Here is an 18,846-nt window from a genome sequence, read left to right on the forward strand (position 1 = left end):
AGTCTTCACATACCCCTGGAAATGTTTCACATTTGGAAATAAAATTTTTCACTTAAATATCATTGTAATAACATCTGTACTGCAGAAGCTTTTCTCATTTCTTACCCTGTAAACCCTTTTCATGAAAATATTTCCAGAAATAATTGCAAATTTTTTCATTTGTTTGTGGTATATAATTAATTTCATGTTGAATCCACTTGTTAAGGATTTAGTTTTTAATGTAACTACTAACCAAAAATATGTGAACAAATTTGTACTTGAATATGAATTTTAAAAATTTGATAGTACAAGAGGATATTCATGAATGTGAATTTCCTTCCCATTTCCTGATCCCTAGTCCTTAGGCATCCGCTGGCAGTAGTTTCCTAAGCATTCTTCCAGATCTAGTCTGTGCATGTGTGAGACTGTCTTTCTTTCCTTTTAAAAACATAATGGTAACATGATACTTGCTAGTTTGTACCTTGCTTTTTTTTTTGCTTAATATATCTAGTTTTGACAACTGTTGACAGTATAAAAACTTTGTAAAACCTTTAATGATCTGTGTAAATTTTTGCATTTGCCTTTAAATATCTACTGATTTATTTTTATAATTTTTGAGTCTATACTATTTGTAAGCAGTATGTGTTAATAAATTTTATTATTAATAAAAAGGCAACTTGGATAGATTAAAAAAACAAGAACTACTTGGAGAAATTGAAGAACATCAAAATAAATTTAGTCCTTCAAGGGTGCACAATAAGTATTTTTAGCATGAGTAAATGAGTGACTTTCTAAAGCTTGATATAAGCTTAATTTTCAATTATCTAATGTTGATGGGGTGGAAAGTGAGGCATTCATATTAAATTTTTGAGAAAAAATTAAAGATGAAAGAAAGAACCAAATGCCTGTTTCCATCATCACAAAAAGCAGCTGTTATTTTATTTCATTTACTTAAAATGTTTACCTTAAAAAGCAGATAGAGTTTAACTAATGCCATTTTTATCTCCCTCTGCTCTTTGGGAGACAAAGAACAATCATAAATGTTGGAATCTTCCAGTATTTTTTCTCAATTTATAATACTAGGAACAATAATAGTAACATTTCATGTGATGGTTTAACATTTCTGTGGATGACATGAAACTATATGCTTTATTCTACAATTTGCTGTCTTCATTCTCTATATTATTTGCTGTGCTAGTTCCTTTATTCCCATTACTGTGTGCAGTAGTCATGAAACGCCCTTTCCTGCTCTGCCTCACTGAGGCTGTGTAAAGTAGAGCCAGAGCAGTTTTTCTTTATGTTGTGGTTCTGCCACTGCCCGTGGCACTGGGCAAGTTAAATGATTGTTCTGAAACTCAGTCTTCACACTTATGATAGAGGATTAATAATTTCTACCACTTAAGATTTGTTTGTGACAAATAAATGAGGAAGCATATGTAAAACAGGATGTACCAATGATGCAAAAAATGGTGGTGGAGATTACATATCTGACAGATTTAACTCAGAGTATAAAGAGACTGTAAGCAAAGGCCCCATAATAACGGTACTCTTGAGTTTGCATTATGTTTTCTAATTGTACCCTTAACTTGGCTATTGGTCTTAATTCTCTTTTGTAATAATAAACTTATTTCATCCTTAAATTTTAGTCCAGGATACATCTAGGGCTCATCTTAAAAAATTGAATGTTATTACCTTTAAGATACTTTCCTTGGAATTAAAAGTCTTAAATTTATAAAATTATGAAACTATAATATTAAGTATTTATAAAATAACGCCTATATTCTTCTCTGTAATCAGAAAAGAGTGAATGATGTTTTCCAACTTCATTTTCTAAAGCTGCAAATAACAGAACTGAGAATTATGGATTCTATCAGATCATAAATGGCTATTATATGGACCCCCAACTTGCAATCTGAAATTAAAAACATAAGCACATGTTAAGCTATTTTTTTCATATTCTCTGCAAATTTTTAAAAACCTGAACAGTCCAATGTTAAATATAATTTTCTGAGTTGATTGAAGTCTGAGATACATTAAGAAACTTGAAATTATATTGTGACTTTCCATGTGATTTTAAGGTATTATATTTTGGTTCAACAGATTTTACACAATTCGCTATAGAGAAAAGGATAAGGAAAAAAAATGGATTTTTCAACTCTGTCCAGCCACTGAAACAATTGTGGAAAATTTAAAGCCCAACACAGTTTATGAATTTGGAGTAAAAGACAATGTGGAAGGGGGAATTTGGAGTAAGATTTTTAATCACAAGACTATTATAGGAAGTAAGTATCTGGAATGTTTGTTTCAGTAAGATTTTTGTAATTTTTTTCTTTTTTCCTTAATTATCTATTTTTAGTTATTGGATGATATGAAATGAGTTAATTTTCATGTTCCAATATTTAAGAAAATGCAAAAAGAATAGAATTTAAGTATTTACATTTCAAAATCTTTATTTAATAATATGATTTTTTAAAATAAGCAGTTTAAAAAATTGATGTCTCTACTGATGTCATAGGCCCTTGTAACATATTTTGCTGACAAGTGAATACAACTGAGCCAATAATAATAATAATAATAATAATAATAATAATAATAATAATAATAATAATAATAATGTTATTTATTATTATTATTACTACTAATAATAATAATGTCATTATTATTATTATTATTACAAATGTTTAGATAGACCAACAGAAGTGGATATAAAAATATTTGGGGAGAACCCTCAGTTTTCTTCTAGTTATCCTTTCATTAAAACTTAATTGGAATCAATATTTAAAAGGCTAGGATGCAATATAATATGCCCAAGATAGAGCATGAGTTGTAGTCATCTTCATAATGATGGGCTGAAATTGATTTGGGAGCAAGAAGAATTAAAATAATGTCATTTCCCCCCTTTTTTTGTCAGGTAAAAACAAAGTAAATGGGAAAATCCAGAGTACTTATGACCAAGTCCACACAGTGGTATGTACCAGTTCACTTTTAAGAATTTTTTTTAAATTATCTGCATTGTATTTTTATTTAAATAAGGAAAGAGTCCAATTAGGAGTTACTTAAACTGGATTAACTGATTAGCAATGGAGAAATGGGTAAAGTGCTTAATGTTTTAGGAATTAGCTTCTTTTTCTGAGAAGTATGATTCCAAATTATCTCTAATTTGTTTGAAGATCTAAAATTCTGAAATTTTCATATAGTCATTCTGTTTTTTGAATATTCTAGGTATTTTTAGGTAATGCTTCTTCTATCATATGGATTGTTTTTTTAATACAACACTTCAAAAGCCAATTGATTGCTCCATGCTCTAGGTACATTGCTAAAGTTGAAGTCTTTCCTTTTTTACTTTCTATCACTTCCTACTTAAAGTAGCCAACCTTTTCAAAATGAAAAAGCAATCGGTATGGTTTTAAAACATGCCCAGCTTCAGTTCAGTACTGTAAATATTTGTGTGGTTTGTGAGCCAGGCATTTTTCTCTCCTGCCTCCAGTCTAGATAGCCTTTTATGTCTCACTTGAGCAAATATTTTTTTCACAGTCTGCTCTGGGACACATCATATCAGTTATGCACTACTTAGTATAATGTAAGCCATTGATACAGCCACATAGAGATGTTTGCATTTCAAATCACATGTCCAATTGTAAAGCAAGAACATTATGTTACTGACCAGGATGAGGAGTTACTTTGGTAAGAACAGGAAAATTTAGTGCTGGCTTTGTTTCTTATGTATTGTAAGTATCCAGCCTGTGAAATATCCTACAGTTGAATGAATGCAGAAGCTCTCGTCATGGGTGAAAATTTGCTCTTCAATATATAACATGATCTGTCTGGATGGTTATCTTTTTATGTCTAATTAAATAGTTCACAGAATACTCCATTGATCATGTAGCCCAGGGGTGATGGGGTGGGGGAGTACATGCTTAGGAGGACTCTTTTTCTTTTTTTTTTCTTTTTGGTTTGTATTTGGTGCTGGGGATCAAACCCAGGGTTTCCCCTGTTAAAAAAACAAACAAACAAAACAAAACACAGGATCTACCATCCCTAACCCAGAAGGAGGATTCTTTTCAGTGACAGAAAATGGTCTTGGATAAAATAGGACTGAGAATTAATCCTGATAAGACAAGTTGTTTCTATGGTTTCAGTTGGCAGAAAAATGTGTTTACTATGAAATTCTTATCAAATAATAATTACAAGCATTACATTATTATGATTGCCAGGAAACTATTTTGATGTTGTATCAGTAAATTTTGTGTTCCTGTGATGAAAATATCTGACAAGAGCAACCTAAAAGAGGGAAAGTTTATTTTGAGCTCAAGATTTTAGAGATTCAGCCCATGGTTGGCTGACTTCATGGCTTTGGGCCTAAGATGTGGCAGAAGAAAGCTACCAGCTCATGGCAGCCAAGAGACAGAAAAAAGAAGGGTTCATGAACATCTATAGTCCAGACCATGTTCTCAGTGGCCTACTTCTTCCACCACGCCCCAACTGCCTACAGTTACCACCCAGGAGTTCATTCACATCATTAATCCATTAAGTGGTTTAATCCACTGATGAGGTTACAACTCTATAATCTACTCATTTACCTCTGAACATTCTTACATTGTCTAACACATAGGTTGTTTTTGTTTGTTTGTTAGTTGTTGTTGTTGTTTGGTGAGGGATGGGGGCAGAAGGAACATTAAAAATCCAAACCATAACAGACGTATTTCAAATCTCAATACAAGAAAGGGATTGAAGCTAAGTTCCCAGGCCTGGGTTTTTTCTTTTTCTATTTTTTTTTTCTTTTTAGGTTTTTCTATTTTTTTCTTTTCTTTTTCTTACTTTCTTTCTTTTTTTAGGTTTTGCTATTTTCCTCACTGTCTAAAATTTAAAAGTTCAGAATGTAAAAACAGTGGAAATGCATTAGCAAATTTATCCATAACAAATCTTATAAAGACTAGTATAAGACCATTGGTGTTCTGTTAAAACTTTAATTTTTTTTTTTACTTTTTAAGATTTTTATTTTATTGGTACAAATTTATGGGGTTCAGTGTGATAATTTCATACATATGTACATTACATTATGATTAAACAGGAGAGTTAACATTTATAAGTCCTTAAAAATAAAAATAAAATTTTGATTAGCATATAATAATTAAACAATATTATGAGGTACAATATGATATTTCAGTACAAGTATACAATATGTACTGGTCAAATTAGAGTCATTAATATGTGCATCATGTTATCATTACTTTGTATTTGGAGCTTTTGAACTCTTTTTGTGTTTAATATGGTACTGTGAACTATGATCCTTCCACTATGCTGTAGAACTTTAGAGTATTCTGTATCCAAACTCCTACTGTATCCCCACCCTTCCCAACTTCCAGTAATTGTATTGCACATTCAGATTGACTTTTTAAAGCATCTATATATCAGAGAGAGCATGGTATTTGTGTGTTGAACTTAATTCACTTAACCTAATGTCCTCCGATTTCATCCATTTTGCTACAAATAATAGGTATCCTATTCATCATCTGTTTAATCAGTTTGTAGGCATTCAAGTTATTTCTGATTTTTTATTTAAATGATGTTATAGTGAACTCATCATAAAGCTTTGTTCACATTTCTGATTTTTCCTTAAAACAAATACCTAGAATTATCTATTAATAATTTTACATTTTTAGCCTTCCTAATATATATAGTCAAATTTCTTTCCAGAAAGTCTGTACCACTTTGCCGTCTTGCCAGGAATATACCAGAGTGTATCTTCATATAATCCTCTCATTGCCAACATCATGTATTTCCATCACCAAAGCTTTCACCAATGTGATAGTTTTAAATTACCATTTCTCTGGTGGCTGATAAATCTGTAATTTCTTCACTTGTTTATTAGACATTTGTGTTTTCCATTTAATGACCTTTATTGCAGTTCTTTGTTTATTGGACAATTTGTGATCTTTTTTATTGAATCATTTAAAGAGTTTATAGATTAAAGAACATTGATCCTTTATGATATCATCTAGAACACATATGTTATCAATTAATTTTGTTTATTGGAATTTTTGAAGAAGGCAAGTCTTAAAATTTGCTCAATTGAATTAGTAGACTTTTCCATTGTCATATCTTCAGTTGTATTATATTTTAGAAAGCCTCTCCCTCTCCAGAGAGCAGATAAGTATATTTCCATCCAATTTCTAGTTTTACAAATGGCTTTACTTTGCAATAATTAAACTCCAAACTATATGGATTCTATTTTATTATGGGGTGTGTGTGTGTGTGTGTGTGTGTGTGTGTGTGTGTGTGTGTGTGTGTGTATGCCTCGGATCCAATCAGTATTGCATAGGAAAGATAAATCTGCTCTACTGCATATGTGGATTAATATAATAGAATTGCTCTTTCATCCTCTTCTAGAACAGTCCTCATTCTTTGTTGTGAATGGTTTCCTAGGAAGAATAGCTTATCTCCAACCTTCTTGGCTGTCATGTTCCATCTTTCATGTGATTCAATGATGTCATTTTTTTTTCATTCCTTCTTTTCGGTTATCGTATCCCAAAAAATTTTATTTATTTTGGCAGAATATTTCATTTAGTGTGAGTTACTCAGCAGAATTAGGAAAGCTGTTTGGCATTTTACTATGGAGTAACTTAATTTTTTCTCCTCATCATAAAGAGCCATGATAGGAAGGGTTAGGGAGAAACTTCCTGCATCTCTGACACACCGCCAAACATTTTATCACTTCAAGCTGTGAGGTGGAGCACCCGCAAGCAGCCAGCTCTGATGAGCTGTACTTTTAAACTCTTGGTTATTTCCAAAGGAAAACCCAAACTCATTGAAAAGATATATTTAGTCTTCTCTGTGAAGCTTTCTTTATGATTATTCTCAGAACAGCAGAAAAATAAACTGACATCTGTGCTCTTAGATGCTGTCAGACATGGTAAAGTTAAAAAGGAATTACGTGGGACAGCCTTCAACCATCCTCTATGACCACATAGAATTGATTCTGAAAACCAGTTTGATACTGCAGAGGTATATTTCAGTCCAAATAAAGTCTGTGCCCAAATATTCACCCATGTCTTCTCTGAGACTGACTTTAGAAGGCAGTATTTCAAGAGATGTAAAATTAATTCCAGATGTTTTACTTTTTAAGGTTTCAAGCAAAAGATACATTGAAAAATGGGTTCATTCATTATACATTCTTATACCTAAATCTTATAAGCAGCAAAAACTCCTTGATGCCTTCTTAAGGGGATTATTTGAAATGGGAAAAATTGTGTGAATTCTAGGCCATCCTTTTTAAAAGATAAATAATATTTAGGTTAAAACTTTTGAATTGAATTTAAGGCACCCCATCTTATCCATCTGGTTACGTTATATATTGCAATTCATGTATCTAGTTGTGTTTTGCTGGTGAGTCCCAGTAGAGCTGTGGCAGAGATATGTAGCAGGATCTCTTCTGATGGGTCACTGCCTTTGTCCTACCAGTTGTTAAATACTTTGAGTATCACTCCTGCCTTCACCTCTGGAAAAATCAGAAAGAGTATATGCATAAACACAGATGTATTCTTTGTAACAAACTGTATCACTTAAGATTGGTGTAATTAAGAAAGAAAAATACACTTACTGTGATATTTGAGCTATTTTTCCCTTCTTGAGAGTCTATTACCTTTTTTTGAAAAAATATTTTTTTAGTTGTAGATGGACACAATACCTTTATTTTATTTATTTTTATGTGGTGCTGAGGATCAAACCCAGTGCCTCCCACATGGTAGGCAAGCACTCTACTATGGAGCCACAACCCCAGCCCCATCTATTACATTTTTTAATAAACAAATGTTTACTATTAGAGGTTTTCTTATTTCAAAAAATAATATTAGAAAAATAAGTAAAATTTTAATACATTATCTCTTTTAAAAAATTTAATTATCTAACTAGTTCATTAAAGAGAATCAATTTTTAAGTGAGTGCCACAATAGATTTTGAAATACAAATATAATTGATCAAAATTTCCTAGTGTTCTCCAAGATAGAACATTTATTTTCACTTTCTTTCTTCTATTCCAAATCCACCCATATTTTAAGAAGTCATATCTTTTATTGACAAAAATAAGTGTTACCAATGTTTAAAGTGTATCAACAGATGAGTCATGTCAATAAAAAGAATTGCCTTTTTAGTCCTACCCATACTTTAAGATTGTGCATCCTTCCACTCTTAACAATCTTTGTCTTAAGCAGGAACTTGAAAAATATATGTAGACCAACCATACCATCAAAGGTATATGTCTCATCCCTTTTCTGCTGACAAGAAATTCAAAGACTATGAGAAGTAGAATGTTAGGTTCATTCTAGCCAGATTTTATATTTTATGTTGAATCAGTATGTTTAATAACTTTCATTAGAACATCCGAAAAACTGAATTATAACAAGCCCGAGTTCCTCTCATGTGGTTTGGCTCTTTAGTAACTGAAATTTTATTTTGAGTAACCTTTAACCCCAAAGTGGACATTTCTCTTCTTTCTCAGGGCCTGAAAATAGTTACATCTACAATAAATATTTTGACACCACAAAATCTCCAAATAGACACACCTACAAAAAATAGCATTCTTATTAATTTTATTAAACCTATTTTTTCAAACAATATCAGAGGAAGTTAGTATACTGCAAGGTCAATTGAAATTTCCTCTGCTATGCAACTGTTGCAGCTGCTGTGCTTGTTTCTGAATAAGCATAGGCTTTCTCTAGCCATGACCAAAAAAGCACGCTAGATTTGTCTCAAGAGCATTTCACTTTACCACTTCAGCATTCTTTCCCCATTAATTGTCACCATCTGCATACTCAGTCACAACATCCAAGACAAACAGTAAAAGTAAGTTTTCTTAATCTCTCTGCTCAAGGGAAGTATGGTTGTAAAGGGACAGGTATCTAGAAAAGTAGAAACAGATAACATATCTCTTATAGGGCAGCAGGTAAATATATTAACTTTCTGGCATATAATAAGTATTTTTAAAATACTTGCTAAATGAAGGAAAGGGTGAGAACTGTTGGAGGAAGTAGTGACAGATGATTACAGTAAGCCTAGGGGTTAGAAAGCTACAGAACAAAGAGAGTCAGTGAGAAACTGCTTAAGAATTGCTTCAGAGGTAGTGTCCATGGAGAGTGGTGTTGTGCCGATGCCATGTGTCTTACTAGATCTGTTTTGTGTTGCCATAACAATATTACAGACTGAGTAATTTACAAAGAACAGAGATTGATTATAAAATTCTAGAGACTATGAAGTCCAAGATCAGGGAGCTGGCATCTGGTGAGGGCCATCATCCCATGGTGGAAGGCAGAAGGGCAGGAGAGCATACCTAAAAGGTGGAAGGAGCCAGGCTCTTCCTTTTTTCAGGAACCCATTCTAGTGTTAACCAACCAACTCCCCAGGTAATGGTGACCTAATTTCCTCTTAAAGTTCCCACTGTTGCATTGGAATTACATTTCTATCACATGAACTTTGAAGGACAAATTCAAGCTATAGCACCATAATAGTCCAAACTGCATGGCAGCCTGCAGAACTTTCACTCCCTCTTCCCCCTGCAACCTTCTCACCATCTGTACCTGTGACTCCAATGCACAATGAACAATAGGTGTCTTTTTAAAAATATTGTACATCAAATTCAAATAAAATCAGGTAGTGATTGTTTAAACATTGCTATCTTAAAAGTTATCACACTATATCATTTTTTGGAAGGTTCAGGTTACAGATATTTCCTTAAACATTAATAACACATGGAAAGGATGCACCTTGTGGATTTCTATATGGGGATTTTAGATTCTTTGGCAGAGATGTATGAGGTAGCAGGACTTTCCTGATGCCCTTTAAAAACATTACCTTTTGCTATACAGCTACTCAGGAGGCCAAGGAGGAAAATCTCAAGTTCAAGGCCAGCCTCAGCTACTTAGAAGATCCTGTCTCAAAATAAAAACTAAAATTGACCACAGATACAGCCCAAAGGGTTCAATCCTCAGTACTGGGGAGAGGAAGGGGAGGAACCTACCTATTGAGATGTAGCTATATAGTGTCAGAGCACCTTTGAATTGCAGATTAGTTAAGATAGCAATTGTAGGTCTAGAAAGAATTGCATTCTGCAGCTAAATGATTTCCTTATTTTTGGCAGCACAAATTGTACCTGTAGTCTTGTCATCAAGTTACTAGAACATTGGTCTGTACTCAACTAAGAACTCAGAAACTGTTCCATTCATGTGAAGAGTAAAATATTTTCCATTTGTCCTTGTCGAAAAATTGTTTGCCTTAAATTAATCATTACATCACAGGGAATAAAACTGGAGTAATTCAATTCAAAGGCTACAAACACAGCCACGTGTAGGCATTTCTGCTATAATGTGTTAGGTGTTTCTGAAAAACTTCACATTCTGCAGAACATGTACTAAGTGACAGGATTTGTAGGGCAAATATAGGGTACACCATTCAAAAACTTTTGTAACTGTAGCCACAGACCTACCAAAAATGACCCTCGGTACCTAGAAAGGTAATGTATCTCCCCCACCAGGAGGCTTTCATGTAACTGGAAGTTGCTATACCAGTCATTTAAAATTCTCAGAGGGTTGAACTCAAGAGAAGAAATCACTAGTATCTGGGGAAGTGAGCCGGTAGGACAGAGGCAGAGGGGGAATGAGGAGATGTTTTAGTCAAACAGTAAGAATACATTTTTGAGAATTAATTCACAGAAAGATGACCATAATTACTAATAACATGTAATTCAACATTGCTAAAAATAAGTATCAAATGACTCACACCCCATAAAAGGATAAGTAAGGTAGTTAGACAAGTTAATTAGCTTGATTTAATCACTCTTTGTTGTATGATTTTATCAAAATGTCACATTGTGCCTCCTAAATATATACATGTAATTATGAAAAAAACTAAAAATATAAGTAGCAAAAATAAATGCTAATGGTTTTAATATAAAAAAAATTCTTAGAAGTGGTAGAAACTGTATACCTGCGGCACTTTTCCTGAAGTTTCATAGGTAAGAAGTAGATAGTGCAGGTAGAGGGGAGCCAGGTAGACTGATTTTAAGGGGGACACAAGAATATAATATGCAATGAGCCTGTCTGTCCTCTCTAGAAAAGGATTCGTGTGGAAATGCTGACAAAATCTTTCTATGGTGAAGCAGAGAGGGGTCTTCCTAGAAGTACAACCTTCAAACTGAGAATCTTTTTTTTTCCCATTAAAGGTTATTCTTCTATTCCTCCTCTTCTACTCCCTTTGGGAAAAAAAAATCATGTCTAAATTGTATTTAAATCATTCCCCTATTCACCAGAAGTGCACAAGCTAAGTTGCCACATAGAAGCATATGTGGTAGCTGAACAGACTATAGATTAAGGTAACTTTGACTGATTGGAAATGTAATTCACCTTGTAAGGAATCTGGCATACATTGAAGGTATGCAAGACAAAATCACTATTAGCTTATAAGAAATAACTACTGTTAAAAATAACAAAACTATGATGTCTTTCCTTTTTTGACTTTTGTCTCTGTATTTGCTATAAAATTGCAACATACCATGTATGCATATTTGTATTCTTTATATTTATTCATAATCTGCATATTTTTCTAGTTTATTAAATAGAAGTAAACACTTAGACCATATAATTTATTTAATAAAACCTATATTTTTGGAAACTAACGTTGTTTTAAACAATGGTATTAAACAACCTTATGTGTAAAGAATTATCTCTATCTGATTAATTCCTTAGGCTGAGGAGGAAATTGCTAGGTCAATGAGTACAGATACCTCTTTGCAAAAATTACCTGATGGCAGTAAACTTTTTGTGGTTTTTAAACATAAGTACCTTAATACAAGAAAAATAGGCTGGTATGATGGCCCTTCTTCAACATGGGCATACAATTCATTAAAATGATAGCATGTAAATAACTCTCTTGCTCACAACTGTAAACCCCTATTTGCTCAGTATCTCATGTTCCCCACATGCTTCACAATCAACAGGTCTGTTACATGTCTACATCATAAACACAAGTTAGACCAGGTACCAAAAATTCAAGGACCTTTCAGCTCACCTCTGACCTTTCACATGTATTTGCTACCCTTCTCTTTGTGTGTCTACACGTAGCTCTCGTCTGTTTTATCCTTGGCTCCTGATTTTGTCTGGCAGTGACTCTGCTTTAAATCATAAACCTAGTGCCAGCCAGTGTATGGTGTCAAAACCCTCAGTGGGACCTCTGACACAATTTGGGTGAGGGGAGGAAGTATAGTCCTCTGGGATGTGCCCTTCTAATTCTGAAGTCCCTTGTGTATAAGTAGGTGCAGAATGGTTGAATACAGGCTTTGAGGTAAGAACTGTCTGGACCTAAGTCCCAGTTCTGCCCTCTCAGGCAATAAAGGCTTGGTTCCAGGAGCTCAAAGAGGTTGTGGTGCCTGTAGTAACAGCAGCTACAACAGGGTGTGCTTGAACAATGGTAGCTTAGCATCTTTTTGAGAGGCAACATAAAGACAGAACTTGGCTCCTCAAGTCAAATGAAAATAAACCTATATTCAACATAGAGGAATTAGTTTCTGTCCCTTGCAATTTTTAACTAAATGAGAATTCTGAATAAATTGCTGCCATCAATCCTTTGGATAATTATTGTGGAAACCAGGTGAATCCAATAAAATAGAGGCAGATGTGGGTAGTAAAGATCTATACAGTCACTATTAAACCTGCTTGACAGAATTCATTAAAGACAAGGAAGGACTATTTCTTTAGGTCATTAGAACTGATATGGAAGCTGATTTTTATTCCTCTCTTTTCAGCCAGCATATGTCCCAAAGAAGCTAATCCCAATAACAATCATCAAACAAGGTAATTAGTCTGCTCTCTGGGTACCTAAGAACTAGTTTTAATATACTTTTAAACAAAAATAATTATATATTTTCTCAAACACTCTGATTTCTGCTTTTCAGAAAAAGTTTGAAGAAACTAGTGTGGTCTAGTAAATTAGCACTTAATAGGTAATTTGGGCTCTTGTACCAATATGCAAAACCTTGAGCACAACTCTGGACAAAGCAACCATACCAAGTATTAAATTTTTAGAAGTCACTTAAGTATGTGGAGCTTAATTCAGGATTAAGATATCATGCATAAAGAAAGCCATTAATAGAACATTTACATTAAGATGTGAAATGAAAACTGTGATTTAGTGGTCACTTAGGGAAAGTAAAGATGTTCAGGTTTTAAGAATTATGTATATTTCAGTATCCAATTGTTTTTGTTTTGACTTTGTTTTTCGAGTTATTAAAATGATTCCATTATTTCCAGAAAGGTTCTTGATAGAAGAGATGAATCCTTAAATAGTTCTTCTTTTAAGAAAACAAAATATCCTAAGTGTACTTTCAAAACAAAATCAGTTAGAATTGAAATTATCTCTGCTTCAGGCTACATTTTGTGCTAGTTTTAATTGACCTGGGGAAAAGGCAGTTTTCAGGGAGTAGAGATACAAAGGAAATCTTCCAGTAATTAGAATGGAACACTTTATGATAGAATAATATCCTTTCGTTACCTAAAGGCAGAGGTATTTAGGTAATCCTCCTGCTGGCTGTGTAGCCAGCCACTGAATTGTTTTTTATTAACTGATAAACTTGGATTAGGATATTCACAGGACAGATGGCTTCACATTATTAACTCCTTACTGCTTCCTCTTTTGTTTTGTTTATCTCAACTCACTATTTCTTTTGTATTTCAACAGTGATTCAGAACGTTACTCACAAGGCTTCCACTAAATCCCCAGATAAGACTCCCTATGGAGGACCAATACTAGGTGAGTCAACCTTGAAACCCATATCTAGAATCAGCAGCTTAGACTGTCTTTTAATAATAGGGCCCTGAAGGAGTTTTGCACAGTGAGAAGAGCTGTTAAATGGTCAGTCTATTTCCTATCACTGTGTACCATCCTGACCTGTGTGCCTTCTAGGCTAGCAGCCAAGAGACATTGCCTTTATCATGGTGTGTTCAAGAAGAATCTTTAGTCCATGCCCAGTGGGAATGATGGTGTTCATCCTACGTGCCCACAGGGTTGTTTGAAGTTACATGGGAGTCTTTCTTATATTGAACTGCTCTTTTAAAAGTCACTGTCATTGGGTTGGGGATGTAGCTTTGTGGTAATATGTTTGCCAAGCATGTAGGAGGACTTGGGTTTAATCCCTATGACTACCAAAAAAAAAAAAAATCATTGATAATAATCTTGGTTCATCACACATCTTAAACAGACATTTTATAATTTTTTAATCTATAGATTAAATCCAGAGGATTTCAGTAGTTCAGTTCTAAAAATGGAAAACACTCTATTTCAAAGGTATGATCATATTTTCTCCCAACATTTTAAATTTGAGGTCAAAACTGACTAACCAAAATAAACACTAAGCATCATATTCTAGTACCTGGTGTTCTGAGCTTTATGTCATGATTGATTGTCTTCCCCCTATCTTATTTATATCTGTTTCTTTGCAGTTCACCTTATTATACCAGGTCCTAATGACACCACTGTAAAACTTCCTACATCCATTATGTTTGAGATTTCAGATGCAATCAAGACACAATTAGGTAAGCAGCAAAACTCTACATTGACTTTTCAATGACTGAGTACTAGTACTGACTCAGGATTCTTAGGATATTCCAGGAATCTTGCAAATGAGATGTTTGATGGCAAAGTAAAAACCAGGAGCAAGGAGGTTGGAGTGTTGGAGATATTCATACAAATCACATAAATATTTAACTATAAATGTTATATTTATATAAATGTATTTACATATGTTTTATAAACTCATTAAACTATGCTATCAAGGGGCCACAAGATATAGTCAATGAGAACTAATTTAAAGGTCAGATATATTAGAATTACTACACTTGAGATTGATATTGCTTCCTACTTCTAGAAAGAACTGAGTATGATTTCAGTGTTTAAAAACAAAACATAATTTTTGAAAATAGCAACAAAATCCACTAAAAGGGAGGCCAAGGAATAATTGTGGTGCTCTCTGAGTACCTTCTCCTTTTGAGTATCAAATTAGAGTCTTAAATGTCCCTGCAGAAGAGGATCTCAAACTTGTTTGAGGATCAGAAGCACTTGGTGGGCTTATGAACCTATAGACTGCTAGGACCCTGAGTTAATGATGAAGAGGATCTGGGGTGAGGTCTGGGAGTTTGCATTTTTAACAAGTTTCTAGGTAACTATGACACTACTGGTCCAGGGACCTCACTTTGAGAACCACCTCTCTGTCTCTGGAGAACATTTGGATTGTTGGCAAATGGGGAAGGAAACAACATCAGGTAGTACAAACTGAACAAGACATAAAAGAGAAAATGTTTTCTCTGAGATAAACACTACCTAAGAACTTTAGCATTTAGTATAAAATTGAAATAAGAAGTTGTGTGGATGAAGAAAAAACAGAAGCCCAAGCCCAAGTTTGGTAGCTTTCAATCAACACATACTTATCAAGCATTACTCCATGCCTGAACTGCAAGTTCCTAGGAGCTATAACGGTGAGTTACACAAATTTATGCCTGCATATACTGGAACTTCAGACACTATCCTTCAGGGGAAAGGTCACTCTTTCAACAATGGAGCAAATTTAAGTTAATGCTTTCTCTTTTTTAGTTGAGAGAGAGAGAAAACACATGACAAATGAGATATAACAAAAAGACTTATTTTAATAAAGTATTGTGGTAAGGAGGCAACAGGATGGGATAGAGCCATCTATTCTCCATAAGACTGAACAATAACAACAGGTCTGTAGCTGCCTGTTGAGGTGCATGACAGGGAGAGAGAGACTGGAATTTACTGAAGAGATAAAGGTGAGGTGAAACCTCGAGATTTTGTATAATAGACTATACCAAGAGAAAGAGTATACCAGAACCCTGTTGAATAGCAACACATCCAGGGGAAGAAAAGTATCCCCTTAGCCTGGGCATAAGGGAAAGAGAAGTCCCAGAGAGCTCCATTGGTACAGAATGCAGTCTAAATGCTGAAGAGAACTGGGATTGACAAAGAGCTGGTTTTAGTAATTCCCTGTATTTCCCCTGTGCAGGAGCCATCTTAAGAAAAGTCTTACTGTCTGAGCTTAAACTCTTCTGGGGGACAGAAATCCTGGCATTTTCTACTTCAAGGACCCTGTAGCCATTTCATTAAGAGGCTTTAGCAAGTGGCCATCTCATTGGTTAATTTTGGCTTGGGGAGTGACTCTGACTCAGGCCTGCTTAGTTTATGGTGTAGGAAATGCACATGGCAATGCAGAAGGTGCTTCCCTATAAAATCAACGGTTTAGGTTTACATGCCTTCTTGAATCCAGGAAGTGCAGTCTCACGCGGTTTCACGTGGGAGCCAGGTCTGGGGTCACCATGGTCAAGGGCAGCAGAGCTTATGGATTCTGAATACTGCTGCTCCTTCCCAGCACAAGATAAAGATTCTCTGTGACTCCATCCCTCCTGTCTGCTCTCAGAGGTGTCTGGGTTCACATCACAGTGCTTGGGTTGGCCCAGCTGATGGACTGTGTAGAGTATAAATCAAAGAAGATAATCTTTGCCTGGTACATTTTGCATTCCATGCTAGCTTGTTCCAGCATGCAGTGCAGAAGAGTAGAATTTTATCTTGTGTCAGCCACAAATCACTCCTGCTAGTCACCCAGCTTAAAAAAAAAAAAAGAGGGCATAAAAAACCCATAGCCATTGCATGGGAGGTGCATAGTCTAAGAAGACCTGAAGAGAAGCTCTGGAATCATCTACCCCAACACCATCATCGAGCACCTCAGAAAGAAGGGTTTTATTTAAAAAAAAAAATCCCCTTTTTTATGCTTCTCCTTTGTCTTTTTTTCCAGCTTTTTCATTTTTATTTATTTTTCTCCTTTTCAATTTTTTAATTTTTTATATTTTTGGTTTTATCAATATTTGTGTGTTGCCAGGGATTGAGCCCTGTATCCATTGGATGGGTGCTTTTTCACTGTGTACACTCACAGCCCAGCTGGGAGGAATTATATGTTGTTCCAGTGTGAACTTTGACAGATACTTCAACTTAAAGAACGGGGGAAGCAAGAGTTCCCAGTCATCAATCCATCATGCAGGAAAAGTTAGGGGGGCTCTGAGGTTCACTCCTGGACAGGGACCCACACAGTAACAGCAGAGAGGAATAATACAACCATTGTGAACACCGAGTATATGAGGGCTCTCTGCATCAATCATGCCCACATCTTATCAGATCACACATTGTTAACAGGACTGTGGGTATCACAGAGAGGGAACTGTGATCTCAGCCCATATCTCGCCCTGTGAAACACCAGTAATTGTAGCAGTGTACAAACTAAGAATAAGAGCTTCACAGTTGGAGCAACCGGTATCAGAATTGCTTTCCAGTAACAGATTCAATATCAATAGTACCTATGGAAACTCCCAACCACCTAATAAAGGCTTCCGCTCCCACTGTAGGAATAACCACAGGGTTCACCCAATACTGTGCTGTATATAGCAAACCTGCTCAAGTTTTCAGAGGGCCCTCACTTTTACAAGACCTATGAAAGAGTGCTTCCCTCAGATTCTTATACTGTATCCAGATCCACTATTCACAGCCAAAAGAATCCATGGAGAGATTAAACTATAGAGTCTAATAGAAAATTAACTCAATATTGAGCAACAAACCAATACTCTAAGATATGGTGTAAAGAGAAAACTGCTTACTAAGAAAGTCATCATACAAAAGTAGAAGAGCTATCCATATAAACAGATGTGTAAATCTCAAAAACACAGGAAATATGAAAAGCAAGGTAATATGACACCTCCTAAAGTTCATAACTCCCTAGTAACAGATTCCAAAAATAATGAAGTGGATGAAATGCTAGATATGGATTTTAAAAGAATAATCCTAAGAAAGCTCAATGAAACCCAAGAAAATACAGATAAATGGTTAGATGAGTTAAGGAAGATAATGAGGAAAAGAGAGAGAAGAGAGAAGAGATTTTAAAAAGTAGCAAACAGAAATCCTAGAACTGAAAAGCGCAATAAATCTGATAAAAAATCTCTAATGAAAGCCACAAAATAGACTAGACCAGGCAGAAGAAAGAATATTAGGGATTAAAGGCAAGTACTTTGAAATTTCATACTCAAGCAAAAATAAGGAATGAAAAGAACATACAAGATCTCTGGAAGCCCTTAAAAAATCAAATTTTTCAGCTCATCAGCATTCCTAGTGAGAACTATAGGCAGATGATGTTAAAAAACACTATTCACACTATTCAGTGAAATAATAGTAGAAAATTTCCCAAATCTTGGGAAAGACATGGACATCCAGGTACAAGAGGCATTTAGAATAGATATAATCAGAATAAAAAGGACCTCTTCATGACATGTTAAATTGCCTAAAGTACAGAACAAAGAAATAACATTAAAATCTGTAAGAGAGAAGAAAAAAGTTACATATAAAGGCAAACGCTTAAGATTAATAGCAGATTCCTCAAAAGAAATTCTAAATGCCAATATATCATGGGGTGATGTATCTCAAATCCTAAAATTTAAAATTCCAAACTACCAACCAACATTACTATTCCTAGCAAGGCTTATTCCTTAGAACTGAAGAGAGAAATAAAGACCTGACATGATAAGTATAAACTAAGGGAATTTATGACCACTAGACCAGAATTACACAAAATGCTTAAGAAAATCCTATAACCAGAAGAGAAAAAAATATCACCATTGTGAGAGCACATGAAAAAAAATCCCATGAGAAAAATAGATATACAAATTAGAAATAGGAAAGAATCAGTAGAGTAAGCCATCAAACTTCAAAGACCGATAAGAGGAAGTAAGGAATATTTAAAACAATCAGAAAAAAAAAATCAGGAATGAGTCC

General features: G+C 34.5%; 1 protein-coding gene across 45 annotated transcripts in view; it reads left to right on the forward strand.

The window, feature by feature from the left end:
* The window catches only part of Abi3bp (ABI family member 3 binding protein), a 233,367-nt gene that overhangs the window by 95,601 nt on the left and 118,920 nt on the right, over positions 1-18,846 (forward strand). For all 45 annotated transcript variants that reach the window (XR_013436924.1, XM_078044323.1, XM_078044324.1 and 42 more), the window contains exons 5-9: positions 2,080-2,261; positions 2,891-2,946; positions 12,770-12,818; positions 13,702-13,773; positions 14,463-14,555. Coding sequence is in view for 44 of the 45 variants with exons in the window: in XM_078044323.1 (XP_077900449.1) it covers positions 2,080-2,261; positions 2,891-2,946; positions 12,770-12,818; positions 13,702-13,773; positions 14,463-14,555 (452 nt within the window). In the remaining variant the exon portion in view is untranslated. The remainder of the gene's footprint in view (positions 1-2,079; positions 2,262-2,890; positions 2,947-12,769; positions 12,819-13,701; positions 13,774-14,462; positions 14,556-18,846) is intronic.

Source organism: Ictidomys tridecemlineatus, chromosome 3 (genome assembly GCF_052094955.1).
Source record: "Ictidomys tridecemlineatus isolate mIctTri1 chromosome 3, mIctTri1.hap1, whole genome shotgun sequence".
NCBI lineage: Eukaryota > Metazoa > Chordata > Mammalia > Rodentia > Sciuridae > Ictidomys > Ictidomys tridecemlineatus.